Here is a 25146-nt window from a genome sequence, read left to right on the forward strand (position 1 = left end):
GGAGCCTCAGCAGCTCCAGCCCCCTGTTTTCATGGGGGGGGTTCAACTTACCAGGTGCCTGCTGGCAACGGAGCCCGGCAGGAGGGTCCCGGGGGGCGTGGAAGGGGCCACAGCAGCGCGGCCCGGAGAGCCCTGGGGGCTACGTGTGCCCCCCCAGCCCCGTCCCCTCACAGGGGCCAGCCCCGCCATGGCGGTGCCGGCCTCTCGCCCCGTCCTGGGGCTGCGGGGCAGGACCCCGCCTGGGGAGGAGCGACCACCGCCATCATCCTCGCAGCGCTCGGCGCACGGCGGGGGAAGTTTGTCCCTCGGCGGGCCCCGTACTTCCTGCGCCGGCCGAACCGCTTTCCCGCCCCGCCGTCTCCGGCCGCCATTTTGGAAGCTGGCAAGCGGCGCGGCCTGCCTGGCCCGGGCGGTGTTTAACCGAGAGAAACCGGGGCGAGGTGGGGGTGGAGAGAAGGGGCGAGTCTCCTTGAACGGTGATAAAGGCGGCGCTGAAGTGGTTGGCGGCGGCTGGCGGCAAGGTGGCGAAGGAAGGCGGCGGGGGGGGGGGGTGTGCCCGGAGGCAAGATGTCGGCTGCGGCTTCAGGCGCTACGGCGGCGCGGCGGGGTCAGCGCGCTTGGCGGGAGCGGGAAGGGCTCGGCGCGCGCCCGGAGCTGCGGAGCCGCGGGGAGCCCCGGGACACGCACCGAGGCCATGCACGTCGTGAAGCGAGGTGCGGGGGGTCCCGCCGCCGCGGGGGGCTCCCTCGGCGCCCCGGGGAGGGGATGGGGTCACCCCGCTCTGCGCGGGGGGGAGGGGTCGGCGCCGAGGGCACCCGGTGTGGGGGGAGGGGGGCACTCGCTGCTTTGGGGGGGGTCCCTCACGGCACCTGGTGTGAGGGGTCGGGATCCCCTCGGCTTTGGGGGGGGGGTCCCTCTCATGGCACTTGGTGTGAGGGGACAGGACCCCCTTTGTTTTGGGGGTTCTCTCTCCCGGCACCTTTTGGGAAGGAATGGCGTCCCTTCTGTTTTGAGGGGGCTCCCTCTGGTTTTTTGGGGGGGGGGTCCTGTCTCGTGGCACCTGGTGTGAAGGCACGGAACGCCCTCTGCTTTGCGGGGGGTCCCTCTCTTGGCATCTGGTTGGAGGGGTGGGACCCCCCCGGGTGGGACCCCCCCCCCTCTGCTTGGGGGGTCTCTCTCATGGCACCTACCCCCGCTTCTGTTTTTTGGGGGGTCCTTCGTGGCACTGAGTGCGGAAGGATGGGATCCCCTCTGCTTTGGGGGCAGCTTGCATGGCACCCCATCTGAGGGTACTGCACCCCGTCTGCACTGGGGGGACCCCGGAGGGAGGGAGCCCCCCCCGTGACACCGAGAGTCAGGGGTGAGACCCCTCGGTTTGCTCTGGGACACCTTCCCCACCATGACAAGGAGCTTTGGGCTTGGTTCCCCACATCTCTGGTAAAGGGAGGGACCCCCAGCCTCTGGGTAGGGAGGGGGGCTGGCCCTCACTTCCCTATCACTGCAGCACTGGTGCTGAGAACTGGGCTTCCCCAGGTGTGTAGGGGCAGTGGGGTGGGGATTTCTTGGCCCTGTTTTTGTCTCTCCACTGCACTGAGCCCAGAGCCTCTGGGCAAGGGATCCCGTCTGGAGTGGATCTGCAGCAGGAACGTGCCTGGGCAGAGAACCAGAACGGGCTGTCCTGGGTGATTCCCACCCCGAGTTCCCCCAGAAGAGGGTTGCCTCCTGGTGTGGGGTGCTGGGCAGGGGGCTGCAGGGTTTCCCTGCCTCTGGGTGGTGACGGGGGCTGTGTCCTCTCCCCCAGATGGACGCCAGGAGCGCGTCATGTTCGACAAGATCACGTCGCGCATCCAGAAGCTCTGCTACGGCCTCAACGCCGACTTCGTGGACCCTGTGAGTGCCCCTTCCCTCCCCCTGCTGCCCCTTCCCTCCCCCTGCTGCCCCTTCCCTCCCCTGCTGCCCCTTCCCTCCTCTGCTGCCCTGTGCTCTGCCCCTTCCCTCCCCCTGCTGCCCCTTCCCTCCCCCTGCTGCCCCTTCCCTCCCCCTGCTGCCCCTTCCCTCCTCTGCTGCCCTGTGCTCTGCCCCTTCCCTCCCCCTGCTGCCCCTTCCCTCCCCCTGCTGCCCCTTCCCTCCCCCTGCTGCCCTGTGCTCTGCCCCTTCCCTCCCCCTGCTGCCCTGTGCTCTGCCCCTTCCCTCCCCCTGCTGCCCTGTGCTCTGCCCCCACTGATCTCTGAGATGATTCCTCAGGTGTGCAGACCCAGTCAGTTCATTCAGAGCTGCCAACTTAGGCCCTTCCCATCTCAAATATCAAAGGGTGTTTTTGTGGCTTGAGCTGCATCTGTACCATGTGTGATGTTCGTTCTGCAGCAGCAGCTCCTGCTCTTCAGCCACAGAGAGAACAGGGGAGGAGCGTGAGTGACTTGGTTCCTGAAACACAGAGTGAACTCAGTGACACAGACAGAAGCAAGATTCCTGACTCCTAATATACCTCTTTTAATAATGAAGCTGATCTTACATGCATTCTTTGCAGTAGGGTGGGACATGTCCCTGGAAATGGGTTTCTCCTTTTGGACTTGTACCTCCTAGTGCCAGATGCTCTACAGGCTGTTACTAAATCCCCCCTCTCAACCCAATCTGCTGACTTTCCAAGTAATACCTCTGGGTTTTCATACGATCATAGAAGGTTGGAAAGCACCTTAAAGATCATCAGGTTCCAACTCCCCTGCTATGAGCAGGGACACCTCCCACCAGCCCAGGCTGCACAAGCTCATCCAACCTGGCCTTGAACACCTCCAAGGATGGGGCAGCCACAGCTTCTCTGGGCAACTTGTTCCAGTGCCTTCCTGCCCTCCTGGGGAAGAATTTCTTCCTGATGTCTGACCTAAATCTCCCCTCTTTCAGTTTAAAACCATCACCCATTGTCCTGTCATTGCCTTTTCTGGAGAAAAGCCCCTCCCCAGCTTTCCTGGAGCCCCTTCAGGCCCTGGAAGGTGCTCTCAGGTCTCCCTGGAGCCTTCTCTTCTCCAGGCTCAACACCCCAACTCTCCCAGCCTGGCTCCAGAGCAGAGCTGCTCCAGCCCTCCCATCATCTCCATGGCCCTTCTCTGGCCCCTCTGCAACAGCTCCATGTCTCTCCTGTGCTGGGGACCCCAGAGTTGGACACAACACGCCAGGGGGTCACAGCAGAGCAGAGGGGCAGAATCCCCTCCCTGGCCCTGCTGGCCCCACTTCTTGTGATGCAGCCCAGGACACAATTGCCCCTCTGGGCTCCAGCCCTCACTGGGGGCTCATGTCCAGCTTCTCATCTCCTCCCACCCCCAAGTCATTCTCCTCAGGGCTGCCCTACTTTGTTCTAGTCTGAGAGAACAGGGTCTCATCTCTGCAGAGAAAAAAACTGTCACAGAATCCCAGTATTGTCGGGGCAGGAAGGGAGCTCTGGAGATCATCCATCCAACCCCCTGCCAGAGCAGAATCCCTACAGCAGGTCCCACAGGAACCTCCAGAGGGGTTGGGATGTCTCCAGAGAAGGAGCCTCCACAGCCTCTCTGGGCAGCCTGGCCCAGGGCTCTGCCACCCTCACAGGCAACAAGCTCCTCCTTGTGTTCAGCTTGACCCTCCTGTGCTCCAGCTTGTGCCCATGGCCCCTTGTCCTGTCCCTGGGCACCCCTGAGCAGAGACTGGTCCCCCCCTCCTGACCCACCTGGAGACACTGATCAGCGTTTATGATTTTAAACGATGATCAATGATTCTGGATTGACAGTTTCTGCTTTCTGTGCTCTTTCCTCCCTCTCCCTCCTGCTCCCATCTCACCTTAAGGTTTCAGGAGTCAGTGCTTCCCAGGGGGGTTTGCTATTTTAATTTGCTTTCCTCCTCGTGCTGCCTGCAGCCCAGCACATCTGGAATGACTGAAACATCAGGATTTATTTCCCACCCCACCCCCCCCCAACAGGCAGGTAACCTCCATAAATGTCCCTTTTTCAGGCCCAGATCACCATGAAGGTGATCCAGGGGCTGTACAGCGGTGTCACCACGGTGGAGCTGGACACCCTGGCTGCTGAGACAGCTGCCACCCTGACCACCAAGCACCCTGACTACGCCATCCTGGCCGCCCGCATCGCCGTCTCCAACCTGCACAAGGAGACCAAGAAAGTGTTCAGTGGTGAGGCTCTTTGGGGGGCACCCGGGGAGCAGTTAATCAGGAAGGGAGCGGGAGTTTTAAGAGGATGTAAAAATGAAAATCTCTGCAGCAGGGAGCTCCCAAGTACCCAGGCTAACTGGAGATGCCATGGAGATGGAAAGCCTGAGTTCCGGGCGTGTCACAGGGAGAAATGAAATGGCCTGTTCTGTGAGAAGCATCTGTATAAATAGATTGATGAAGAATGTAACTGACTGGAATTAGGCTGCACCCACTTCCTTTCCTATGTATCACGTGTTACAGATTCTATAAAAAAATCCCAACCTTGTAAGAGAAGTGCATTTTAATTGAATGGGTTGGTAATAGAACTGAGCAGGTCCAGGAGCAGCTGCGTGTCTTGAGCTGAGGGCTGATGTCAGGGGACGGGTGGTCCTGCCTCTGAAGTCCTTGGAGACAAAGGGCAGCTGGTGCATGTCCTGCTGAAACACCTTTCTGTTGCAGATGTCATGGATGATCTCTACAACTACATCAACCCTCACAACGGGAAGCACTCCCCCATGATCTCCAAAGAAACTCTAGACATAGTTTTGGCCAACAAAGATGTACGTAAAGTGGGTTTTTTCCAAGTTTTTAAAAATTCAGTGAACTAGGTCAGGTAATTTCTTTTTCTTATTTTTGAGTAAGCCATGTTTGTTTTAGGAAAAGAAGCCAGTGCAGAAACCACTGCAGGTGGCAGCTGCTCTGTTCTGCAGAGTCAAAGAATAGAGGAATTTCCTTCATGCAAGGCTGTTCCTGTTGCAGGATCTATTTTCTTGGGTGTCCTCATAGTCATGAGCAGCACAGCTAATTCATGTGGGAAAAATGACCTTTTGGTGTAGCAACCTGTTTAGTGTGCAGAGAAGGGAGGGGTGAGCTCTGGTGTCTGATTTCAAGTAGCTCCAGGTCTGTGTTCTCACAGGGAAGTCACGTTCTGTTCTGATTCTATCTGGTGTTTTCCTGGTGTCCAGTTGGACTCCAGTAAGATGTAGCCAGCAATTGTGCTTTGTACTTGGGGAATGAACCTGTTCAAAGGGTGAGGTTGTTGTTCCAAGCTGAGTGCTCTTCGTGCTTTTCCCTGATCCCTCCTCCCTAGGTCTTTGAGGCCAGAAGTGCCAGACAGAGTTAGCATTGTTACACCTTAATGTGGGGGCACCAAAAATCTGATTGTGAATGTGATTTTTTTTCTCTCTCTTCTTCCCTCTCAGCGCCTGAATTCTGCCATTATCTACGACAGAGACTTCTCCTACAACTATTTTGGTTTTAAGGTGAAAAGCTCGTTGCTCGTGAGGACAGGGACTGCTGTTGGGGCATTGCTCTGCAGCTGAGCCTTTTGGGAAGGGTGGGAATACTTGGAAAACCATCCAGATTTGGGCACAGAGGGCTCTGGGGTAGGTGGGACATTAGTGGGTTTGTAAAAAACCAAGAGTTCCTGCTTGAAGCAGTTGCCTGGCTGGATGAATCATGTGCTTCCATCTGGGCTCCGTTGTCTGCCCGTGGCTCTGGAATATTTTAGCTGTCGGGCTCTGTTTTGCAGCACCAAGTGTTGTTGAAGGCTCCCCAGCTCGTGCCATTCCTCAAGGAAATAATCTGATTCTCCAGAAACCAAAAAGGGGTGTTTTTTTTTGGTGTTTGTTTTCCCATTGTTCTGTGTCAGGGCTGTTCTCAGCATGTCATCCCACCCCTTTGTCCTCTCTCACGCTGCTGGAGCTTCTCCCCCACAGTCAGTCCAGGCTGCTGTGCCCCCACCATCTGCTCCCGTGCTGTTCCTTGCTGAGTTGTGTAGGGCTCTCCAGAGGGCTGGCTTCTCCGTAGCTCTTCAGGTGGTTCTGGTGGATCTCTGGGGGGCTCTGCCTGGAGTTCCCATCCACACTCCTGAGGTGGTGCCTTCTGCTCCAGGGGAAGGAGTTTGCAGTGAGGAAACAACTCGTGCTTGGAAAGAGCGGAGACAGCTCAGGCCAGGGTGGGGAGGGGGACCTTGGAGAGGGGTTTGTGCTCCTGTATGTGCATAAATCTGCCATTCCTGCCACTCCTCCTCTAATTACTGCTGTCATCCATTAGGAACAAATCTCCTGTAGTTGTAGCTTTACCATATTTGTCATTTTGTGTGTTCAACCCCCAACACAGCCAGTTGTGGGATGGGCTGTCTGGAAAGTATTATCCTGGGGTGATTAATAACCCCATGAGGAGTGGTGGGGCTGTGGAGAACAAGCACTGCCTTGGCATCCAGGGCAGCCTTGGCTTCTGCCCAGGGCAGTGGTGGGGTCCCCATCCCTAGAGGGGTTTCCAAGCCGTGTAGATGTGGTGCTGAGGGACATAGAACTCTCCAGGTTGGAAAAGATACGTGTTAGTGATGGCCTTGGGAGGGCTGGGTAATGCTCCTTAAGGTCTTTTCCAAACAAAATAATTCCATGATTCCTGATTCACTGGGGGTGGGAAGGTAGTGTTGACCCTTGTGGCTGTGGGCTCCTGTGGGATTTAATGGGACTTTTTTCTTAAATTGAAACCTGCCCGTCTACTAAAATGCTTTCTCTCTTTTCAAAGACTCTGGAGCGCTCCTACCTGCTGAAAATCAACTCAAAAGGTAAGAACTGCCTGTTTCAGCCCACGTGTGGTTCTCTGAGCTGGCAGCCCAGACATCATCCATGTCCTGGGCTGAGGGAGAAATTCTGGGCTGTGAGGGTGGGGAGAGCCTGGCCCAGGTTGCCCAGGGAAGCTGTGGCTGCCCCATCCCTGGCAGTGTTGAAGGGCAGGTTGGATGGGGCTTGGAGCAGCCTGGGCTGCTGGGAGGTGTCCCTGCCCACGCAGGGGTGGCACTGGGTGGGCTTTGAGGTCCTTCCCCACCCAAACCATCCCATGATTCTATGACTCCCTGGCCAGGCGAGGGCACTAAAGACCTCTTGAGGTTCCTTCCAGCCTGGAATTATTTGGTATTTCTTTGAAAACTGTGGCTCTCCTGCCCCCCACTGCGCGCTGCTCGTGGCCGTCGCCTCCACCCCTGCCTGCTCTCATCATTTCTGTCCTCCTGACTTTCTTTCCCCCCCTGGCTGTGGGTGCCCAGTGGCCGAGCGTCCCCAGCACATGCTGATGAGGGTGTCTGTGGGGATCCACAAACACGACATCGACGCTGCCATCGAGACCTACAACCTCCTGTCTGAGCGCTGGTTCACACACGCCTCCCCCACCCTCTTCAACGCTGGCACCAACCGGCCCCAGCTCTCCAGGTACCTTTGCCTTCCAGTTATGCTGGCTGCAGAACTGGACAGAGGGGAAGCTTTGGGGACTGGGCCTGTTCCAAGGACGTGCTGCCAAAACTTGTTAAGGGCAGTAGCTGGGGTTTGGTGGTAGTTTTCTGAAGTTTGGGGAAGCTGCTGTCACGTGGAGCTTGTGCAGTCCTTGGGGAAGAACACATGGGTGTCTTCCAAGCTTCTAGAGCAGGTGGAAATGTTGCCATGGCTGTCTTGACTGATGGGCATAGTCTTCTGTAGATTGATTTTGTAATCCTGGAAATTGTTTCCTAAAACATGCTGAAAGTAGCAAAGATAACTGATAGAACTTTAAAAATCTTTTGCTTTGATAATGCCACCTACCTGGAGTATTGTGTCCAGCTCTGGGGTCCCCAGCACAGGAAGGACAAGGAGCTGTTGGAGAGAGTCTAGAGGAGGCCCCGGAGATGCTGGGAGGGCTGGAGCAGCTCTGCTCTGGAGCCAGGCTGGGAGAGCTGGGGTGTTGAGCCTGGAGAAGAGAAGGCTCCAGGGAGACCTGAGAGCACCTTCCAGGGCCTGAAGGGGCTCCAGGAAAGCTGGGGAGGGGCTTGGGACAAGGGCAGGGAGGGCTGGGAGCAGGGGGAAGGGTTTGCAGCTGGCAGAGGGAGCTGGAGCTGAGATGTGAGGGAGAAATTCTGGGCTGTGAGGGTGGGGAGAGCCTGGGCCAGGTTGCCCAGGGAAGCTGTGGCTGCCCCATCCCTGGCAGTGTTGAAGGGCAGGTTGGATGGGGCTTGGAGCAGCCTGGGCTGCTGGGAGGTGTCCAGGTCTGGATGATCCTGGAAGTCCCTCCAGCCCAAACCAGTCTGGGATTCCATGACCACAGGTACCAGTGGTACAACTGTTGCTCATGATGATTTCTCTTTGTTCCATTTCGCAGCCTGTGTTTGTTCATTCATTTGCTTTGTGTAGCATGGCAAGAGTTCAGTGTCTACCCCTGCTGAAACACCTCTGGGCTTTTCTTCCCTTTAGCCTTTGTGTGCTAAGGCAGTTTGTTTTCCTTAGTTGTTTCCTGCTGTGCATGAAGGACGACAGCATCGAGGGGATCTACGACACCCTGAAGCAGTGCGCGCTCATCTCCAAGTCTGCTGGTGGGATTGGCCTGGCTGTGAGCTGCATCCGAGCCACGGGCAGCTACATTGCTGGGGTGAGGCTGCCCCCAGCAGGGCTTCCCCACGGGCAGCCACACTGCCCCATCCCTGGCAGTGTTGAAAGGCAGGCTGGCTGGGGCTTGGAGCAGCCTGGGCTGCTGGGAGGTGTCCCTGCCCATGCAATGGGATTAGAACTAGATGATCTTCTAGGTCCCTTCCAACCCAAACCATTCTATGATGTGATATGATAAGATACGAAATGATACGATTGCTGGGGTGAGGGTGCCCCCAGCAGGGCTTCACCTTCTGCTCTCAGGAAATCTCTGTAGTTCAGCTGCCAAACCAAAGCTGCTGCTGCCGAGTCAGTTTTACTCAGCACTCAGTCCAGCTCCAGAGTCCTTCCCCAGTCAGTGTGCTCTGGGGCAAGAAGGGTGGTTTTCCTCAGTGTTTTGACTTCCTAGTGGAAGTCTTTCCAAAAAGAGGATCTTTTTTGGTTGGTCAGACAATTCCAGCTTATTTGTGTCATGGCAGCCTTTAAGTATCAGCCCTTTTCCTTTTTGTATGTTTAAGTGCTCAAGGTCATCTCTGGATGCGTTTGGGTTTTTTTGTCACAGTGCGTGTGAGCCCTGCCATTTTGCTCACATTATGTAGAAGAAATAAGTCAGGAGGTACATTTATTCACTTTTTATTAGCATTTGATTAACTTTTTTTGGTGGACTGGAGCAGCTCTGCTATGAGGACAGGCTGGGAGAGTTGGGGTGTTGAGCCTGGAGAAGAGAAGGCTCCAGGGAGACCTGAGAGCACCTTCCAGGGCCTGAAGGGGCTCCAGGAAAGCTGGGGAGGGGCTTGGGACAAGGGCAGGGAGGGCTGGGAGCAGGGGGAAGGGTTTCCAGCTGGCAGAGGGAGCTGGAGCTGAGATGTGAGGGAGAAATTCTGGGCTGTGAGGGTGGGGAGAGCCTGGCCCAGGTTGCCTAGGGAAGCTGTGGCTGCCCCATCCCTGGCAGTGTTGAAGGGCAGGTTGGATGGGGCTTGGAGCAGCCTGGGCTGCTGGGAGGTGTCCCTGCCCATGGCAGGGGGGGCACTGGGTGGGCTCTGAGGTCCCTGTGACCCAAACCAGTCTGGTATTTGATGAGCTCTAGGGCTAATAGCTGATATATACTTTTTTGTCAATTTAAAGAAGATGGGGAAAGGGGCTACCAAAAAAGTGCTTGGGGAGGTCTGTTCCCAGCTTTCAGCCTGAGAGTTCTGCAGGCTGCAGAAATCAGCCCCATCTTGTCAGGTAGTTGCTTTTCACTACTGATGGTCTTTCTGTGCCTCTGCAGACAAATGGGAACTCCAATGGGCTGGTTCCAATGCTGAGGGTCTACAACAACACTGCCCGTTACGTGGATCAAGGTGGAAACAAGGTACTGGCTTTCCTTTGACTTCCTGTTTTGAGGGAACCTCAGTTCAGAGGGAGAGGTTCCACATCTGTGAAAGGTGGACCTGGTCACACCAGTGAGCTGATAAAGTGGTTGGAGATGACACAGAATGAAAATAGGGCATCTCCCTCTTTCTTGTTGATATTCTGGAGTTCACCTTTGTGCATTTTGTCATGCAGGAATGTCTGTTGGTGTGTGTCTGCTGCTTGATGTCCATGTGTTCTGTCAGCCTCTTCTGCTCGTTATTAGCCCCTCCTTGAATGCCCTGTGGTGAATTCAGGTGTGAGACTGTAGAAGGCTTCTTGATCCTTGTTTTCACATGGTTCAGAAGTCACTGGAGACATGATATAGTGCACAAGTCCATGGGACCAAGGGAATTAATCCCCAGCTCCTGAAGGAACTGGTGGATGAAGTTGCAAAGCCTCTGTCCATCATATCTGAAAAGTCTTGGAAGTCTGGTGAAGTCTGAGGAACCATAAACCCCATGTTCAAGAAGGGAGAAAAGGAAGACCTGGGGAAATACAGGCCAGTTGATCTCACCTCTTTGCCCAGCAAGATCATGGAGCAGATCCTCCTGAAGGCTTTGCTGAGGCACGTGGAAAGCAAAGGGGTGGTTGGTGGCAACCAACATGACTTCACCAAGGGCAAATCCTACCTGACTAATTTGGTGGCCCTTCTACAAGGGGGTCACGGCATCGGTGGACAAAGGAAGAGCAGCTGATTTAATCTCCCTGGACCTGTGCAAAGCTTTAGACACTGTCCTGCACGCCCTCCTGGTATGAAACTGGAACAGTACAGATTGGATGGATGGACCACTCATTGGGTAAGGAACTGGGTGGGTGGTCCCACACAAAGAGTGGTGATCAACGGCGCGATGTCCAGGTGGAGACCTGTGACAAATGGTGTTCCCCAAGGGTCAGTGCTGGGACCAATGTTGTTTGACATCTTTGTTGGTGACATGGACACTGGGATCGATGCCCCCTCAGCAAGTTTGCTGGTGACACCAGCCTGTGTGGTGAGGTAAGAGGCTGGAGGAGAGGGATCCATGCAGAGGGACCTGTACAGGCTGGAGAGGTGGGACTGTGCAAATGCATGAAGTTCAACAAGACCAAGTGCAAGGCCCTGCACCTGGGTCGGGGCATCCTGAGCACAAGTAGTCTGGGCAAAGAATGGATCAAAAACAGGACAGAGAAGGACTTGGGGGTGATGGTGGATGAGAAGCTCAACATGAGCCAGCACCGTGTGCTGCAGCCCAGAACCCACCCGTGTCCTGGGCTGTGTCACCAGCAGTGTGACCAGCAGGGCCAGGGAGGGGATTGTCCCCTCTGCTCCACTCTGCTGGGACCCCACCTGGAGAACTGTATCTGGTTCTGGAGCCCCCAGCAAAAGAAGGACATGGAGCTCAAGGAGAAAGTCCAGAGAAGGGCCACGAAGATGATCCAGATGCTGGTGCAGCTCTGCTCTGGAGCCAGGCTGGGAGAGCTGGGGATGTTCAGCCTGAAGAAGAGAAGGCTCCAGGGAGACCTTAGAGCACCTTCCAGTGCCTGAGGAGGCTGCTGGTGTTTGATGTGGGGTGGGTTTGGCAGCAGGGAGGGGCCCCAGGGGTGGCCCATATAAGAAGCTGAAAAGCTCCACCAGCTCCAAACCCTGGGCCAAGGTCTGGTTGTTAAGAGAGACAATGGATGCACCTCCGTGATTAACACAGGAAAGCAGGAACCCTGAGAGGGGAGCAGAGGGGAGAGCAGTGCTGGAGCAGAAGTTAGGAAGGTTGGTGAGGAAAGAGAGGGAAGAAGTTCTCCTGCAGCCCATAGTGAGAAGGCAGATTGTCCCCCTGCATCCCATGGAGGAGCATGGTGGGGTAAATGTGGACCTGCAGCCCGTGGACTTGGATCTGCAGCCATGAGGACCCCCCACCAGGGGAGGTGACTGTTCCCCAAGCAGCCTGTGGTTCTGTGGGCAGCCCAAGCTGCACCTTCTCCTGAGGGACTGCACCTGTGGGAAGGACTCATCTCACGGAGAAGAGGTTCATGGAGGACTCTCCCATGGGAGAGAACCTGTGGGGAAGTAGGGGAGGATGGTCAGGAATCCTTCTGCCTGAGGAGGAAGGAACAGCAGGAGCCACCAGCCTGTGAACTGATTCTAAATCCCCCTCCCCATCCCCTGTGCTGCTGGGGGGAAGGAGGGAGAGAAACCAGGAACAAAGGGATTTGGGCCCAGGAAGAAGGGAAGGGTGGGGTGAGGTATTTAAACTCTGCTTTGTTTTATCTGTGTCCTTGTGCATTTGATTAGTGATACATTAAATTATTGTTTTTTCCCCAAGTTGAGTCTGTTTTGCCCTTGACCATAATTGGTGAGTGAGTGAACCCTCCTTGTCTGTGTCTGGAGCCACAAGCTTCTCCTTGGGCTTTGTCCTCCCCATCCCTCAGTGGGGGATGGTGAGTGAGCAGCCACAAGGTTCTCTGTTAGTTTGGCCAAACCCATGACACTGCCCCATCCCTGGCAGTGCTGAAGGGCAGGTTGGATGGGGCTTGGAGCAGCCTGGGCTGCTGGGAGGTGTCCCTGCCCATGCAGAGGGTTGAACTAGATGATCTTTAAGGTCCCTTCCAACACAAACCAATCTGGGATTCTGTGACATGATAAGTGAACCTAAGATTTGTCAAGGTCCTGTTTACACAGAGGGAATACATTTTTTGGTGCAAAATAATTTTTATGGAGAACCTGGAACTAGTAACATGGCCCAGTGTCAGTAGGTGGGAGCAACAGTGATGCAAAGCAGCTCATGGAGGTGCCTCAGTGAGGCTGTGAGACGAAGCTCCAGTTAGTTTGGGGTACTGTGTGTGCTCAGGAGTGGGGCAGGAGATCTTACTGTCAAGGGCAAATTATTTAGATCTTGACTATGTTTTACATACCAGAGACCTGGGGCTTTTGCCATCTACCTGGAGCCATGGCACTTGGACATCTTTGAGTTCCTTGACTTGAAGAAGAACACTGGGAAAGAAGAGCAGCGAGCCAGAGACCTTTTCTTTGCCCTCTGGATTCCTGATCTCTTCATGAAGCGAGTTGAGACCAACCAGGTGAGGAGCTTGGTGGGTTCAGAGTGGGTGTGTTAATGGAGAACACAGTGACCTGCCCTGGGATGGAGGTCACAAAGGGCTGCAGTTTGTTCCTGGCAGCAAAGGAGCCTCCAGAAAGAGCTGCTGCACCTTATCTGAGAACCAGACTGTGCAGGGAGAGAACAGAATGGAGAACTTCAGTGGGATAATTGGCCTCAGTGCTTCATCTTGCAACCTGTGACTTATGTGCAGTTACATGACATTTTCACTCTGGAGTTGCCTTAAAACACCCAGATCTTCTCAGGCAATTGCCCTTCACGTGACGTCTTGGATGTGATGTGGGCTCTGTCTTGAGAACCAGTCATTTCAGGACTGAAAATGCAGTTTGGTCATAAATGTTCACATAATGGATTTTAAATAAATCTGACTAGTCCGCTGAGCACCTTCCCCTGCTGGCAGAGCTGGTTCCTTGTTTTCCAGGCTGGGAAGAGCAGTTTGCATGTTCCTGGTCACAATTAACAGGGGGCCTGAAGATCTTCTCTGAGTATTTTTCCTTCCTACAGGACTGGTCCTTGATGTGTCCCAATGAGTGTCCTGGCCTCGATGAGGTCTGGGGAGAGGAATTTGAGAAACTCTATGAAAGGTAAGAAAAGTGAATAGACTTTTAAAGTGGTGCTTGGTTGTTCACAGAACAGCCCTTGTGTGGTGTCTGAGAGCCAGAGCTCAGGTCTGTGGTGTTGGCTCCTTAGTGGTCAGTAAGTTCCATTATCAACTGATAAAAGGACAAAAATGGGGAATGTTGACTTTCCGTTTGCTTCAAACTGTGACCTGCTCAAGACAGAGCTGAGTATGAGTGATTGTTCTAGCTTGTTAGAGGGAATTATCAAGTGATCCCTGCTTAAAGTGGTCGATGGAATTGATCTGAATGAGTTGGGCAGGATGATGTGGGCAGCAGGTCATGGGAGGTGATTGTCCCCCTCTGCTCTGCTCTTGTGAGACCCCACCTGGAGAACTGTGTCCAGATCTGGAGCCCCCAACAAAGGAAGGACATGGAACTTAGAGTGAGTCCAGAGGAGGCCCTGGAGATGCTGGGAGGGCTGGAGCAGCTCTGCTCTGGAGCCAGGCTGGGAGAGTTGGGGTGTTGAGCCTGGAGAAGAGAAGGCTCCAGGGAGAGCTGAGAGCACCTTCCAGGGCCTGAAGGGGCTCCAGGAAAGCTGGGGAGGGGCTTGGGACAAGGGCAGGGAGGGCTGGGAGCAGGGGGAAGGGTTTCCAGCTGGCAGAGGGAGCTGGAGCTGAGATGTGAGGGAGAAATTCTGGGCTGTGAGGGTGGGGAGAGCCTGGCCCAGGTTGCCCAGGGAAGCTGTGGCTGCCCCATCCCTGGCAGTGTTGAAGGGCAGGTTGGATGGGGCTTGGAGCAGCCTGGGCTGCTGGGAGGTGTCCCTGCCCATGCAGGAGGATTGGATCTAGATGATCTTTATGGTCCCTTCCAACCCAAACCACTCCATGATTCAGCTTTCAGAGACCTTTCAGAGTTCACACAGTTCAGGAGTGAACAGGTTCTTGCCTGCCCCACAACCTGCTGTTGTGTTCAAAGGGACTGTGTGTCACTGGTGTTTCTGGGGAGGCTGGCAATGCTGATGTGCCCTGTTGCAGCTACGAGCAGCAGGGCCGTGCCCGGCGGGTGGTGAAGGCCCAGCAGCTCTGGTACGCCATCATCGAGTCGCAGACCGAGACGGGCACCCCCTACATGCTCTACAAGGACTCCTGCAACCGCAAGAGCAACCAGCAGAACCTGGGGACCATCAAAAGCAGCAACCTGTGCACAGAAATCGTGGAGTATACCAGCAAGGATGAGGTGGGTGGAGGAGAGGAACTTGTAGCGTTTATACAATCCTCAAATCGCTTTGGTTGGAAAAGACCTCCAAGATCCTCCAGCCCAACCCTTCCCCAGCCCTGCCGAGGCCACCCCTGCCCCGTGTCCCTCAGCACCATCTCCAGGGCTTGGAAACCCCTCCAGGGATGGGGACTCCCCCCCTGCCCTGGGCAGCCTGGGCCAGGCCCTGACAACCCTTGCCAGGAAGGAATTGTTCCCCAGATCCAATTTAGAAAAGCTGCGACTGCTCCTTTTGCTTTCTAGAATCTGCCTGACTCCTGGCTGGGGAAAGGAGCAGGCAGGTAAGAAAACTCTGGGAATGTTTTGAGCTCTTGCCCTGACTCTGGGGGTGGATTTCCCCTCCCTTCCCACTTCTGGGTATAAAACATGATGCCCACCAAAGCAAACCCCTGGAAGCTTGAGGGAGACGGGAGCTCTCTGTCCTGCTGGTAGCTGATGGCAGCATCTCTTCAGCTGATGGTGGTAAAGCCAGGCCCCTCTCACCCCGAGACTTTCATTTCAGGAGCAATTTCACCCAAGTTCCCTGTGTACCACCCTGATCTTGGTGCTGTGGGGATGTTTGCACCACAGCATTGTTAAGAAAGGCAAAGGGAGGATGTAGAGAAGAGGTGGTGCTGCTGCATCATGGCGCATCTCCAGTGCAGGGAGGCTCCTAAGGCCATGGTGACTGAAGTTATCAATTTCTGCTGCCTAAGCTGCTGGGAAGCTCTTTAGCTCGCACTCTTTGGCATATTCATCAAGTCATGAGTGGTCTAGAGGAGGTGGAGAGCCATCCTGCCTGCCTGCACTGCAGAAGCAATCTTAGCTGACTTGTTAAAACTCTCCTGGGGATGGAAAGGGTGTTGCAAAGTCACCCAGAAGGTGTCCTAATGTAGGCTGGATCTTGAGATCAGCTGCTGGTTCTGGCAGCACGGGAAGGGGTTTGTGTAAGGATTGTCCAAGCCAGAGGACTGAATTTTTATGGTGATACTGATTTCTGCAGAACCTTTTGGAATTGTTGTTACCCTTTTTTAACAGCCCACAGGAAGGGAGAGAAGTGAGAAGTGCGTTTCCCAGCCTCACAGCTTGCTTGGTTCTCTGGGTAGAGAGCATGCCCTGGAAGCTGAGCTGGGGTGTGGTGCAGGGGGTGCTGGCTGGCAGGCCTGTTCTCAGGGTGGTCTCTCCCCAGGTGGCAGTCTGTAACTTGGCCTCCATCGCCCTCAACATGTACGTCACTGCGGAGCACACCTACGACTTCAAGAAGCTGGCTGAGGTCACCAAGGTCATTGTCCGAAACCTCAACAAAATCATTGACATCAACTACTACCCTGTGCCAGAGGTGGGTGCTGAACCCTGCTGGGGCTCTGGTGGCAAAGGGCCTGTTCTGGAGCCATCCCAGTTCAGGCTGAGACAGAAGGAACCCATGAGGGATTTTTTTGTCAATCTGTTTTGGCAAAGAGTTGGGAGCTGCGGGTTGGCAGGTGTGACCTGCTGTTGGGGGCTGCTTCAGCATCAACCCAGAAGGCTCCTTAGTGAAGCATTTGCAGAAAAAGCCTCCCCTTGAGCTGGGTCTGCACTTGGAATTTTTTCATGAGGGCCTCAAAGATGCTGGGGGGACTAGAGCATCTGTCCTGGGAGGAAAGGCTGAGGGAGCTGGGGCTGTTCAGCTGGAGAGGAGGAGACTGAGGGAGGGTCTCCTCAAGGCTGATCAGTATCTCCAGGAGGGTCAGGAGGGGGGGACCAGCCTCTTCTCAGCAGTGCCCAGGGACAGGACAAGGGGCCATGGGCACAAGCTGGAGCACAGGAGGGTCAAGCTGAAGATGAGGAGGAGCTTGTTGCCTGTGAGGGTGGCAGAGCCCTGGGCCAGGCTGCCCAGAGAGGCTGTGGAGGCTCCTTCTCTGGAGACATCCCAACCCCTCTGGAGGTGTTCCTGGGGGATCTGCTGGAGGTGACCCTGCTCTGGCAGGGGTTGGTCTGGATGACCTCCAGAGGTCCCTTCCAACCCCACTACTCTGTGACTCTGATTCCCATAAAGCACAGAACAGCACTGGGAGTAGAGTGAGAAGAATCCTGCAACCATCCTGAGAAAGCGAAACTTGGTCTTGTTGGTTTTATGCATTTTTGGGACTGCTTTCTGGAGTGGAAGTGGGGTGAGTGTTGGTGTTTGCTGAGGAGGAATGGGAGCAGCATTTGTTGCATTGCAGGGACATAGAAAACCAAGCTGCAGAGCTGTTGGATTGTGTTGGAGGAGGAAATAAACATGTGGCCTAAGTGTGAAGCCGAACCTGATGAGGATCAGATCTTTCTGGCGTGTACAGTTTGTCTCCATGAGTTTAGATGTCTTCACAGGCCTACTTTGTCTTGGTTTGTTTTTTATTCCAGAAGGTGCTTAGTGTTAATTTCTAAATCATGGCTCCCTCTGGGTGTGAGGTTGAGGAATTAAAATCAATATTCACTCCTAACAAGCTGAGTCTGGGTCCTCAGACTCCTGCCCCACCAAAGAGTGGGGAGCTGGGCAGGACTGGGAGTTGGGTCACTGCTGCAGGATGGATGGCCCATAACAGTGCAGGTGGTACTGGTGGCAGTTCTCCTGAGAGGTCCTTTCCAGCTGGACTGATCCCCTGTGGCTCTGGTGTCCCCTTTCCTCCCCGCAGGCCGAGCGCTCCAACCGGCGCCACCGGCCCATCGGCATCGGGGTGCAGGGCCTGGCTGATGCCTTCATCCTGATGAGGTTTCCCTTCGAGAGCCCCGAGGCCCAGCGCTTGAACCAGCACATTTTTGAGACCATTTATTACGGTGCCTTGGAAGCCAGTTGTGAGCTGGCCAAGGAGCAAGGGCCCTATGAAACCTATGAGGGTTCTCCTGTCAGCAAAGGAGTAAGTACCCAGAACATGAGCACCTCTGCTATGAGGACAGGCTGGGAGAGCTGGGGTGTCCAGCCTGGAGAGGAGAAGGCTCCACGGAGACCTGAGAGCACCTTCCAGTGCCTGAAGGGGCTCCAGGAAAGCTGGGAAGGGGCTTGGGACAAGGGCAGGGAGGGCTGGGAGCAGGGGGAAGGGTTTCCAGCTGGCAGAGGGAGCTGGAGCTGAGATGTGAGGGAGAAATTCTGGGCTGTGAGGGTGGGGAGAGCCTGGCCCAGGTTGCCCAGGGAAGCTGTGGCTGCCCCATCCCTGGCAGTGTTGAAGGGCAGGTTGGATGGGGCTTGGAGCAGCCTGGGCTGCTGGGAGGTGTCCCTGCCCATGCAGGGGTGGGACTGAATGGGATTTAAGGTCCCTTTCAACCCAAACCAGTCTATGAGTGTATAATATACAATGTGATTTATAATACCTGGAGAAAAGAGCACCCTGCCTCATTCCCCTCTGTTCCTCAGATTCTACAGTACGACATGTGGAACGTCACCCCATCTGATCTCTGGGACTGGAAGGCTTTAAAGGAGAAGATTGCCAAGTGAGTCGTGTTGCACACTTTGCATTAGCTGTAAAACACTTTCTGTATGTTCTGACTGACTGAAAACAAAAGATTGGGAGTAAGTGTAAAGTGGTCCTGTGTGTTTCCTCCCTGCCCCAGCAGATCTTTCTTCCAAGCTGTTTTCTGAATGGTTGGCTTCCAGTTTTGTTCCTAAACGCCAGAGAGAGCCCATCCCCTGGACTCTGGTCTAGCTAAGCCCTTGTTCTGGGGTGCATCAGCAGAGTGCATCAGCAGAGTGGTTTGTGTCCCTGTTAAACCAGTGCAGTGTTGAGGAAGACACTTGGGGACTCTTTTACCCTCTGATCTGACAGGGAGAAGCAGCCTTGGAACATCCTGAAGGTGGGAATTGTTGATGTATGCAGGGCCTGTCATGAGGTTGTTCAATTTGTATAGGTCTGATTTTTTAAATGTAAATATGTCTGCTGTGATCTCAGGCTCTTCCTGGGCTGCCCCTTCTGGTTTTGCCCGAGTGCTGTGGAGTTGTGGAGTGCCTGGCAGACACTTCTTTTTTTTCTATGCACACTTTCTCATGACTAAATAATTTGGGAAAGCCTCTAATTAACGATAAAAATAGCAAAATTACCAGCTGCACTTCTGTGTTGACCCACGTTACAAGTTCAGTGGAGCTGCAGGTGACCTGAGGGTTTGCAGGTTGCCCTGAAGTGGGATTTCTGTGTGTGAGCTGAGAGTTCCTCACACTGACCCTGGCATCTCTCAGCAGACATTGCCTCACCGGGGCTGTTTCTGGGTCTTTCCTGCCTCATCTCACTTGGTTGGAGCTACTTTCTAACCCTTGACTGTCCCTACTAGATACGGTGTCAGGAACAGCCTTCTCCTTTCCCCCATGCCAACTGCTTCCACTGCTCAGATCCTGGGCAACAACGAGTCCATCGAGCCCTACACCAGTAACATCTACACACGCAGGGTCCTCTCAGGAGAGTTCCAGGTAAGCAAGGCAGCTGTGGGAAGGAGCTTTTCTGTGGTCACATCTTTGATGACACTCACTGCTAAGGGAGAAAAGATTGAGGCCACACACTTGGTAGCTCAGTCCAGTCAGATGTTTATGTTGAAGGCCAGAAGCACCCGGGGGAACATATTAGCCTGTCTTAGGTCTGCAGTAGTACAGGATGATGTGTTCCACAGCTGTCATGCACAATGCAAAAGTGCTGGTTTTGTCTGGCAAAAAAGCCTTTAAGAAGCCTCAAGGTGGCCTGCAGGAATACTGACTGGCTGAATGGTTAGTGAAGCTGTTGAAGGGACATGGATGCCATGGGAGGAGAGAGTGAGACCTCAGTGCTGCTTTGCACAGTCCTGAGGAAGGAGCTGTAGGGAAAGCTCTGGAGAGATCTGGTGAGGTGTGTAAAAGCTTTACAGATGCAGAGAGCTTTGTTACTTGGGGAAGAGTATGGAACAGTTTGGGTTCTGGAGGCTGGGGTCAGCAGAGAGCTCTTGTGAGACAAGGGGCATGTGGTCTGTCCATCCCCTGCGAGGTGTCCCCTCACCAGTGTCAGGGGAAGCACTTTGTTTCCTCCTGCTGGCAGGATGAAACCAGACACGTGTAGCCATGTCAGAGCAGCAGGTTTGTTAACCTGTCTCACTGTGTCCTCAGGTGCAGGCTGCTGCACAGGGACCCCCTGTCCCACCAAGCCAGAGTTTGCTGCATTTTTCCTCCCATGTGAACAGCCTGCCCCTACTCTGCTCATTCCCCTTCCCACCTCTCACTAAGATCCCTACACCAAAACCCTTCAGACATAAAGCAGTGACCAAGTCTGGGACTAGAAGTGGATCCAGCAGCACCCAGACTGCTCTGAGAAGGACTTTAGAGAGCAAGGGGTTCCTCTCTAACCTTGTCACTCAGCAGAAGGGCCTTCCTCATGCTCTCCCTGATCCCTGTGCAGATCAGTCAGCCTGTCTCTCACTCAGTCTCCCCTATCCCTGTATCAATCACTTCCCCTGATCCCCATCTAGGTCACTCCAGTCTCATTCTAACCCCTGCACACCCCTCCCACAGTCACTGGCAGAACCTTGCCATTGAACTGGTCAGTTGCCCTTTCATTCGTTTGTATTAAAATCACCTTTTCCTGATGTTTTGCCAGTCATTCTTGAAGCAGCCTTAGGACCTTCCACTCCTGTCTGTGTCACGGCCCCAGGCTTGATGACTGTTACACCCTTTAGTGGTTCAGGACTGGGGTCAGTGGCTCTGGTAAACCAAGATCTCTCCTTTTCACGTTTTTTCAGGGGGGCTCCAGACACCCCCTTCCACATCTGTGCTGTCCAGTGGTTTCTCCTACTGCTGTGCTGTGAGTGCAGCCCCAGGCTGGTGCCAGCCAGGCACTGCAGCCAGCCTGCAGTGTCCTGCAGTGTCCTGCAGTGCCTCATGTTTGTTGCTTTGTTCATTTTTTTAACCTTGGGCCCAGTCTGGTTCTCTGAATACTCTGGGAAGGGCAGGAGAACACACAGAGCTTCACTCTTTGGCCTTCGCCCCTGGCAGGTTGTGAATCCACACTTGTTGAAAGATCTCACGGAGCGGGGCCTGTGGAATGAGGAGATGAAGAACCAGATCATTGCCCACAATGGTTCTATCCAGGTAGGGGTGAAAAACCAGGGAGGAGGGCACAGGGATTCCTGCTGGTCTGGGAAGTGCAGGTGGGGGGGTTGATGTGTCACACGGGGCTATTGAGCTGTGCTGGCTGGGAGTGACTCTATTAGTCTGGGGAGGAGAAGGTTCAGAGAAGGGCAAGGGAGCTGGGGAAGGGGCTGGGGCAGAAGGAGAAGGGGCTGGAGAACTTGTGAGGAGCAGCTGAGAGAGCTGGGGGTGTCCAGCCTGGAGCAAAGGAGGCTGAGGGGAGACCTGCTGGCTCTGCAGCTCCTGAGAGGAGGTTGGAGCCAGGGGGGTCGGGCTCTGCTCCCCAGGAACAAGGGATGGGACAAGAGGGAACGGCCTCAAGTTGTGCCAGGGGAGGTTGAGGTTGGATCTGGGGAACAATTCCTTCCTGGCAAGGGTTGTCAGGGCCTGGCCCAGGCTGCCCAGGGCAGGGGGGAGTCCCCATCCCTGGAGGGGTTTCCAAGCCCTGGAGATGGTGCTGAGGGACACAGGGCAGGGGTGGCCTTGGCAGGGCTGGGGGAGCAGTGGGACTGGGTGATCTTAGAGGTCTTTTCCAACCAGAACAATTCCATGTTTCTATAAAAAGTGGCATTTGTGGCATTTCCATTAAAAATATGAGGGGATGTGTCTGATCTAAGGGGTGACTGGTTCCTGCTGGACTCTGCTGTGGAGAAGGCCAGTGGAAATGGACTGCTGGACAACTGATTATTGCTGAGCAAATACTGAGTCAGGCTGTGCTGCTTTATGCAGGTTCTTCAGATGTTTGGATTCCTGTTACCATAAAGATCATAAAGGGGTAACTTCATAGCAGGGAGTAGGCTTGAGACAGGAGTAAACAACATTCTGATCCAGGAGCTGCATGTAGCAGAGTCTGTGGGATGAATCCTTTCTGCTGTGGAGGTGGAAATGCTGTTGTGACTGCTGGGCTTGGAGTTATGCAGACCAAGAAAGGGCATCCCACTTGTAGTGGATTTTGGGGTGGGTGCCAGCTCATGGAGTGCTTTTTGTAGGACTTCCCAGCCCTTCAGGGCAAAACAGCCTTGGCCTGTTTGCAAACAGCTTTTTCTCTCTAATTCCCCAGGATAAGCTGGGGTTTCTGGATGCTCGGGTGGTGCAGGGTTGCTTGGATTCAGTGACAAGGTTCAGCTGCAGAAAGCCCTCCTTCTAGTCAGGGTTGCTGCAGTCTCTGCAGGTGGTGCAGAATTTGATGTTTAATACAAACACTTGGGCAGCCCCTGGTGACACTGCCCTGGAAAACTCTTCCCATTCCTTTTAGAACATACCTGAGATTCCCGAGGACTTGAAGCAGCTGTATAAGACAGTGTGGGAGATCTCCCAGAAAACCGTCCTGAAGATGGCAGCAGACAGGGGAGCTTTCATCGACCAGAGCCAGTCTCTCAACATCCACATCGCAGAGCCCAACTACGGGAAGCTCACCAGCATGCACTTCTATGGCTGGAAGCAGGTGCCTGGGGGCTTGTCCAGGCCAGATAGTGACTGGGGGCTGATAAGTTCCTTCATGGTCTGACTGGTTCTCAGAAGGGGAAATGGTCACTTCCTTCCAAGAATCCAGTCTCTTGCTAGTGGAACATCTCTCCTGAGCCATCAAACAGTGGATGCTTGTGGTGCTGCTCCTGTTAGTCCTGAGTGGTGGGCAAGGGGAGGTGGGCCTCAGCAGTGTGGGGGTGGGCTCTGAGGCTTGTCTGGCCTCCTGCTGCTTCCAGCTCGGTCTTTTGCTGCACTAGAAGGACATGGAGCTGTTAGAGAGAGTCCAGAGGAGGCCCTGGAGATGCTGGGAGGGCTGGAGCAGCTCTGCTCTGGAGCCAGGCTGGGAGAGTTGGGGTGTTGAGCCTGGAGAAGAGAAGGCTCCAGGGAGACCTGAGAGCACCTTCCAGGGCCTGAAGGGGCTCCAGGAAAGCTGGGGAGGGGCTTGGGACAAGGGCAGGGAGGGCTGGGAGCAGGGGGAAGGGTTTCCAGCTGGCAGAGGGAGCTGGAGCTGAGATGTGAGGGAGAAATTCTGGGCTGTGAGGGTGGGGAGAGCCTGGCCCAGGTTGCTCAGAGAGGTGTTGGAGGCCCCATCCCTGGAGACATTCCAGATGAGGTTAAATGGGACTCTGAGCAACCTGATCTGGTGGGACAGGTCCTTGCCTGTGGCAGGGGTGGGACTAGATCAGCCTCAGAGGTCCTTTCCAACTCGAACCATTCCTTGAGTCTGTGGTTCTGCTCTGCAGGGTCTGAAGACTGGCATGTACTACCTGAGGACAAAACCAGCTGCCAACCCCATCCAGTTCACCCTGAACAAAGAGAAGCTCAGAGAGCGGGAAAAGGCTTCCAAGGAGGAGGAGGAGAAGGAGAGGAATAAAGCAGCCATGGTTTGCTCCCTGGAGAACCGGGATGAGTGTCTGATGTGTGGCTCCTAATGGATCCTCCCAGCAGTGCCAGCAAAGCCCTTCCACCAGCCTGGAGTCCTGAAATAGAAGCATCTAGTGTAGCTTCAGGAGGCAGAGGCTTGCTGGGCCTGTGGCAGGAGGAGGGATGGCAGGAGTGTTGTAGCTTCCCCATGGGGCAGGGGTTGGTGCACAGGTTTGGGCAGGGTGCATAAGGAGTTTGTACATTTAGGAGCTGGGTTTCCTGGAAATAGAAGTGCTCTTGCATGGTCTTATGTGGAGCCCCGTGGGCAGGACTTCTCCTGAACAGACAGGGGGAGTGCTAGTACCACTTAGCTTAAAGATCTGTCCTGGGGACTTCAGGCAATTCTCGTTTATTAAAGACTGTTACTTGTGTCTTCAGGGGAGGAAGCAGACCTGGCTGATAACTTTTCCTTTGCTGTGATAAGGCAGCAGGAAAACTTCCCTAGGCTGGGTGTGTTCTGCTTGGCCAGGCTGTCTGTCATGCCAAGGAGCAGTTTCTGTTCAGCTTGGAAAGTGTGTGCACATCTACCAGCAAGACCCTTCTCCCACCATTTCTTGCTCTCCTTGGCCTCTCCTCCTCCCTTTTGGAAAAGCTTTTTAGTCGTGCAGACTGGGTGGTAGGAGCATGGCTAACTGGAGAGCTCATCTTGCCTGGCAGGGCAGGACATTGTGCCTGGGAAATGTTCCTTTGCAGGCCTGAACCAGGATGTGGCAGAACTGCTGCAGAACATTTTATTCTCTGTTAAAAACCTACTCTAACTGAGCAGCCAGTGTTCAGGTCAGGGGCTTCCATGCTGGCCTTGGCCTGAAAGCCTTCTGAAGTGCACAGACCATCTTTTCTTTTGAGTTGCATTTATCCACCCCAGCTAGTTATTAGATCTTTTAAAAATAATGCATTTGTACTTCCCTGTGCACATAACTCCCTGCTCTGAGGCAACGGGGCTGCAGCCATCACCCAGGTCTCCAATATTTATTGAATCCAGGTACCATACAACTAACTCTTATATCCAGCCCAACTCAATAAAATGTGGAATGTCACAGGAATGAGCAGTGGTATCTTGGCAATGCTTTTTTTTGATTAAAAGTGAATTGTAGCAGCTGGGGCCTCGTGTGTGAGCCCTGCACAGTGGTGCTTCCAGAGACCAGTCCAAAGGCTCCTGTGTAACATGAGGCACGTGAGCAGAACCCTGGGTGTGCTGGGGCTCTTCTCAGGAGGGTCGTGGTGTCTTTGGGTTGTTTTGAAGATTTGGGCTTGTGGGAAGGATGAGGAAGTGGCTGAAGTAATTCCAGGTCTGTTTCATTGTTGTGCAGAGGGGCTGTGCTGAACTTGGTAGATTTGGGACTGCTGGAGCTAAAGCTGCAACTCTGGTGTCTTGTTTTTGTAGTGCAGCACTTCCCATGTTCTGCTGATTTCTATTCATATACTGGTTTGGGTGGGAAGGGACCTTAAAGCCCACCCAGTGCCACCCCTGCATGGGCAGGGACACCTCCCAGCAGCCCAGGCTGCTCCAAGCCCCATCCAACCTGCCCTTCAACACTGCCAGGGATGGGGCAGCCACAGCTTCTCTGGGCAACCTGGGCCAGGCTCTCCCCACCCTCACAGCCCAGAATTTCTCCCTCAGCCCAGGACATGGATGATGTCTGGGCTGCCAGCTCACATGGTCAGCCCTAATGACCATCCCTGGTGGCTGTGCCACCCAAGAAGTTTCACCAGAAGGATTGAGGGGACAGAGCCTTTTGATGACAAAAGTCCTTTTTCTGAGCAGCTGTTGGAAAGTTCTCAAGTTGGAAGG

At 54.5% G+C, this 25146-nt stretch overlaps 1 protein-coding gene across 1 annotated transcript; it reads left to right on the forward strand.

Annotated features, from left to right (window-relative positions):
• The first annotated feature begins 626 nt into the window (after positions 1–626).
• On the forward strand, positions 627–24391 carry RRM1 (ribonucleotide reductase catalytic subunit M1). Its single transcript, XM_051608681.1, has 19 exons — positions 627–713; positions 1802–1890; positions 3979–4156; positions 4634–4734; positions 5377–5436; positions 6713–6752; positions 7230–7392; positions 8437–8578; positions 9845–9928; positions 12856–13017; positions 13560–13639; positions 14650–14851; positions 16059–16208; positions 17524–17745; positions 18240–18316; positions 19148–19283; positions 20829–20924; positions 22219–22407; positions 23174–24391. Exons 1-19 carry the CDS (start codon positions 695–697, stop codon positions 23360–23362), a joined length of 2379 nt encoding a protein of 792 aa, XP_051464641.1. The 5' UTR covers positions 627–694; the 3' UTR covers positions 23363–24391.
• The last annotated feature ends 755 nt before the right edge of the window (positions 24392–25146 follow it).

Source organism: Apus apus, chromosome 1 (genome assembly GCF_020740795.1).
Source record: "Apus apus isolate bApuApu2 chromosome 1, bApuApu2.pri.cur, whole genome shotgun sequence".
Classification (NCBI taxonomy): domain Eukaryota; kingdom Metazoa; phylum Chordata; class Aves; order Apodiformes; family Apodidae; genus Apus; species Apus apus.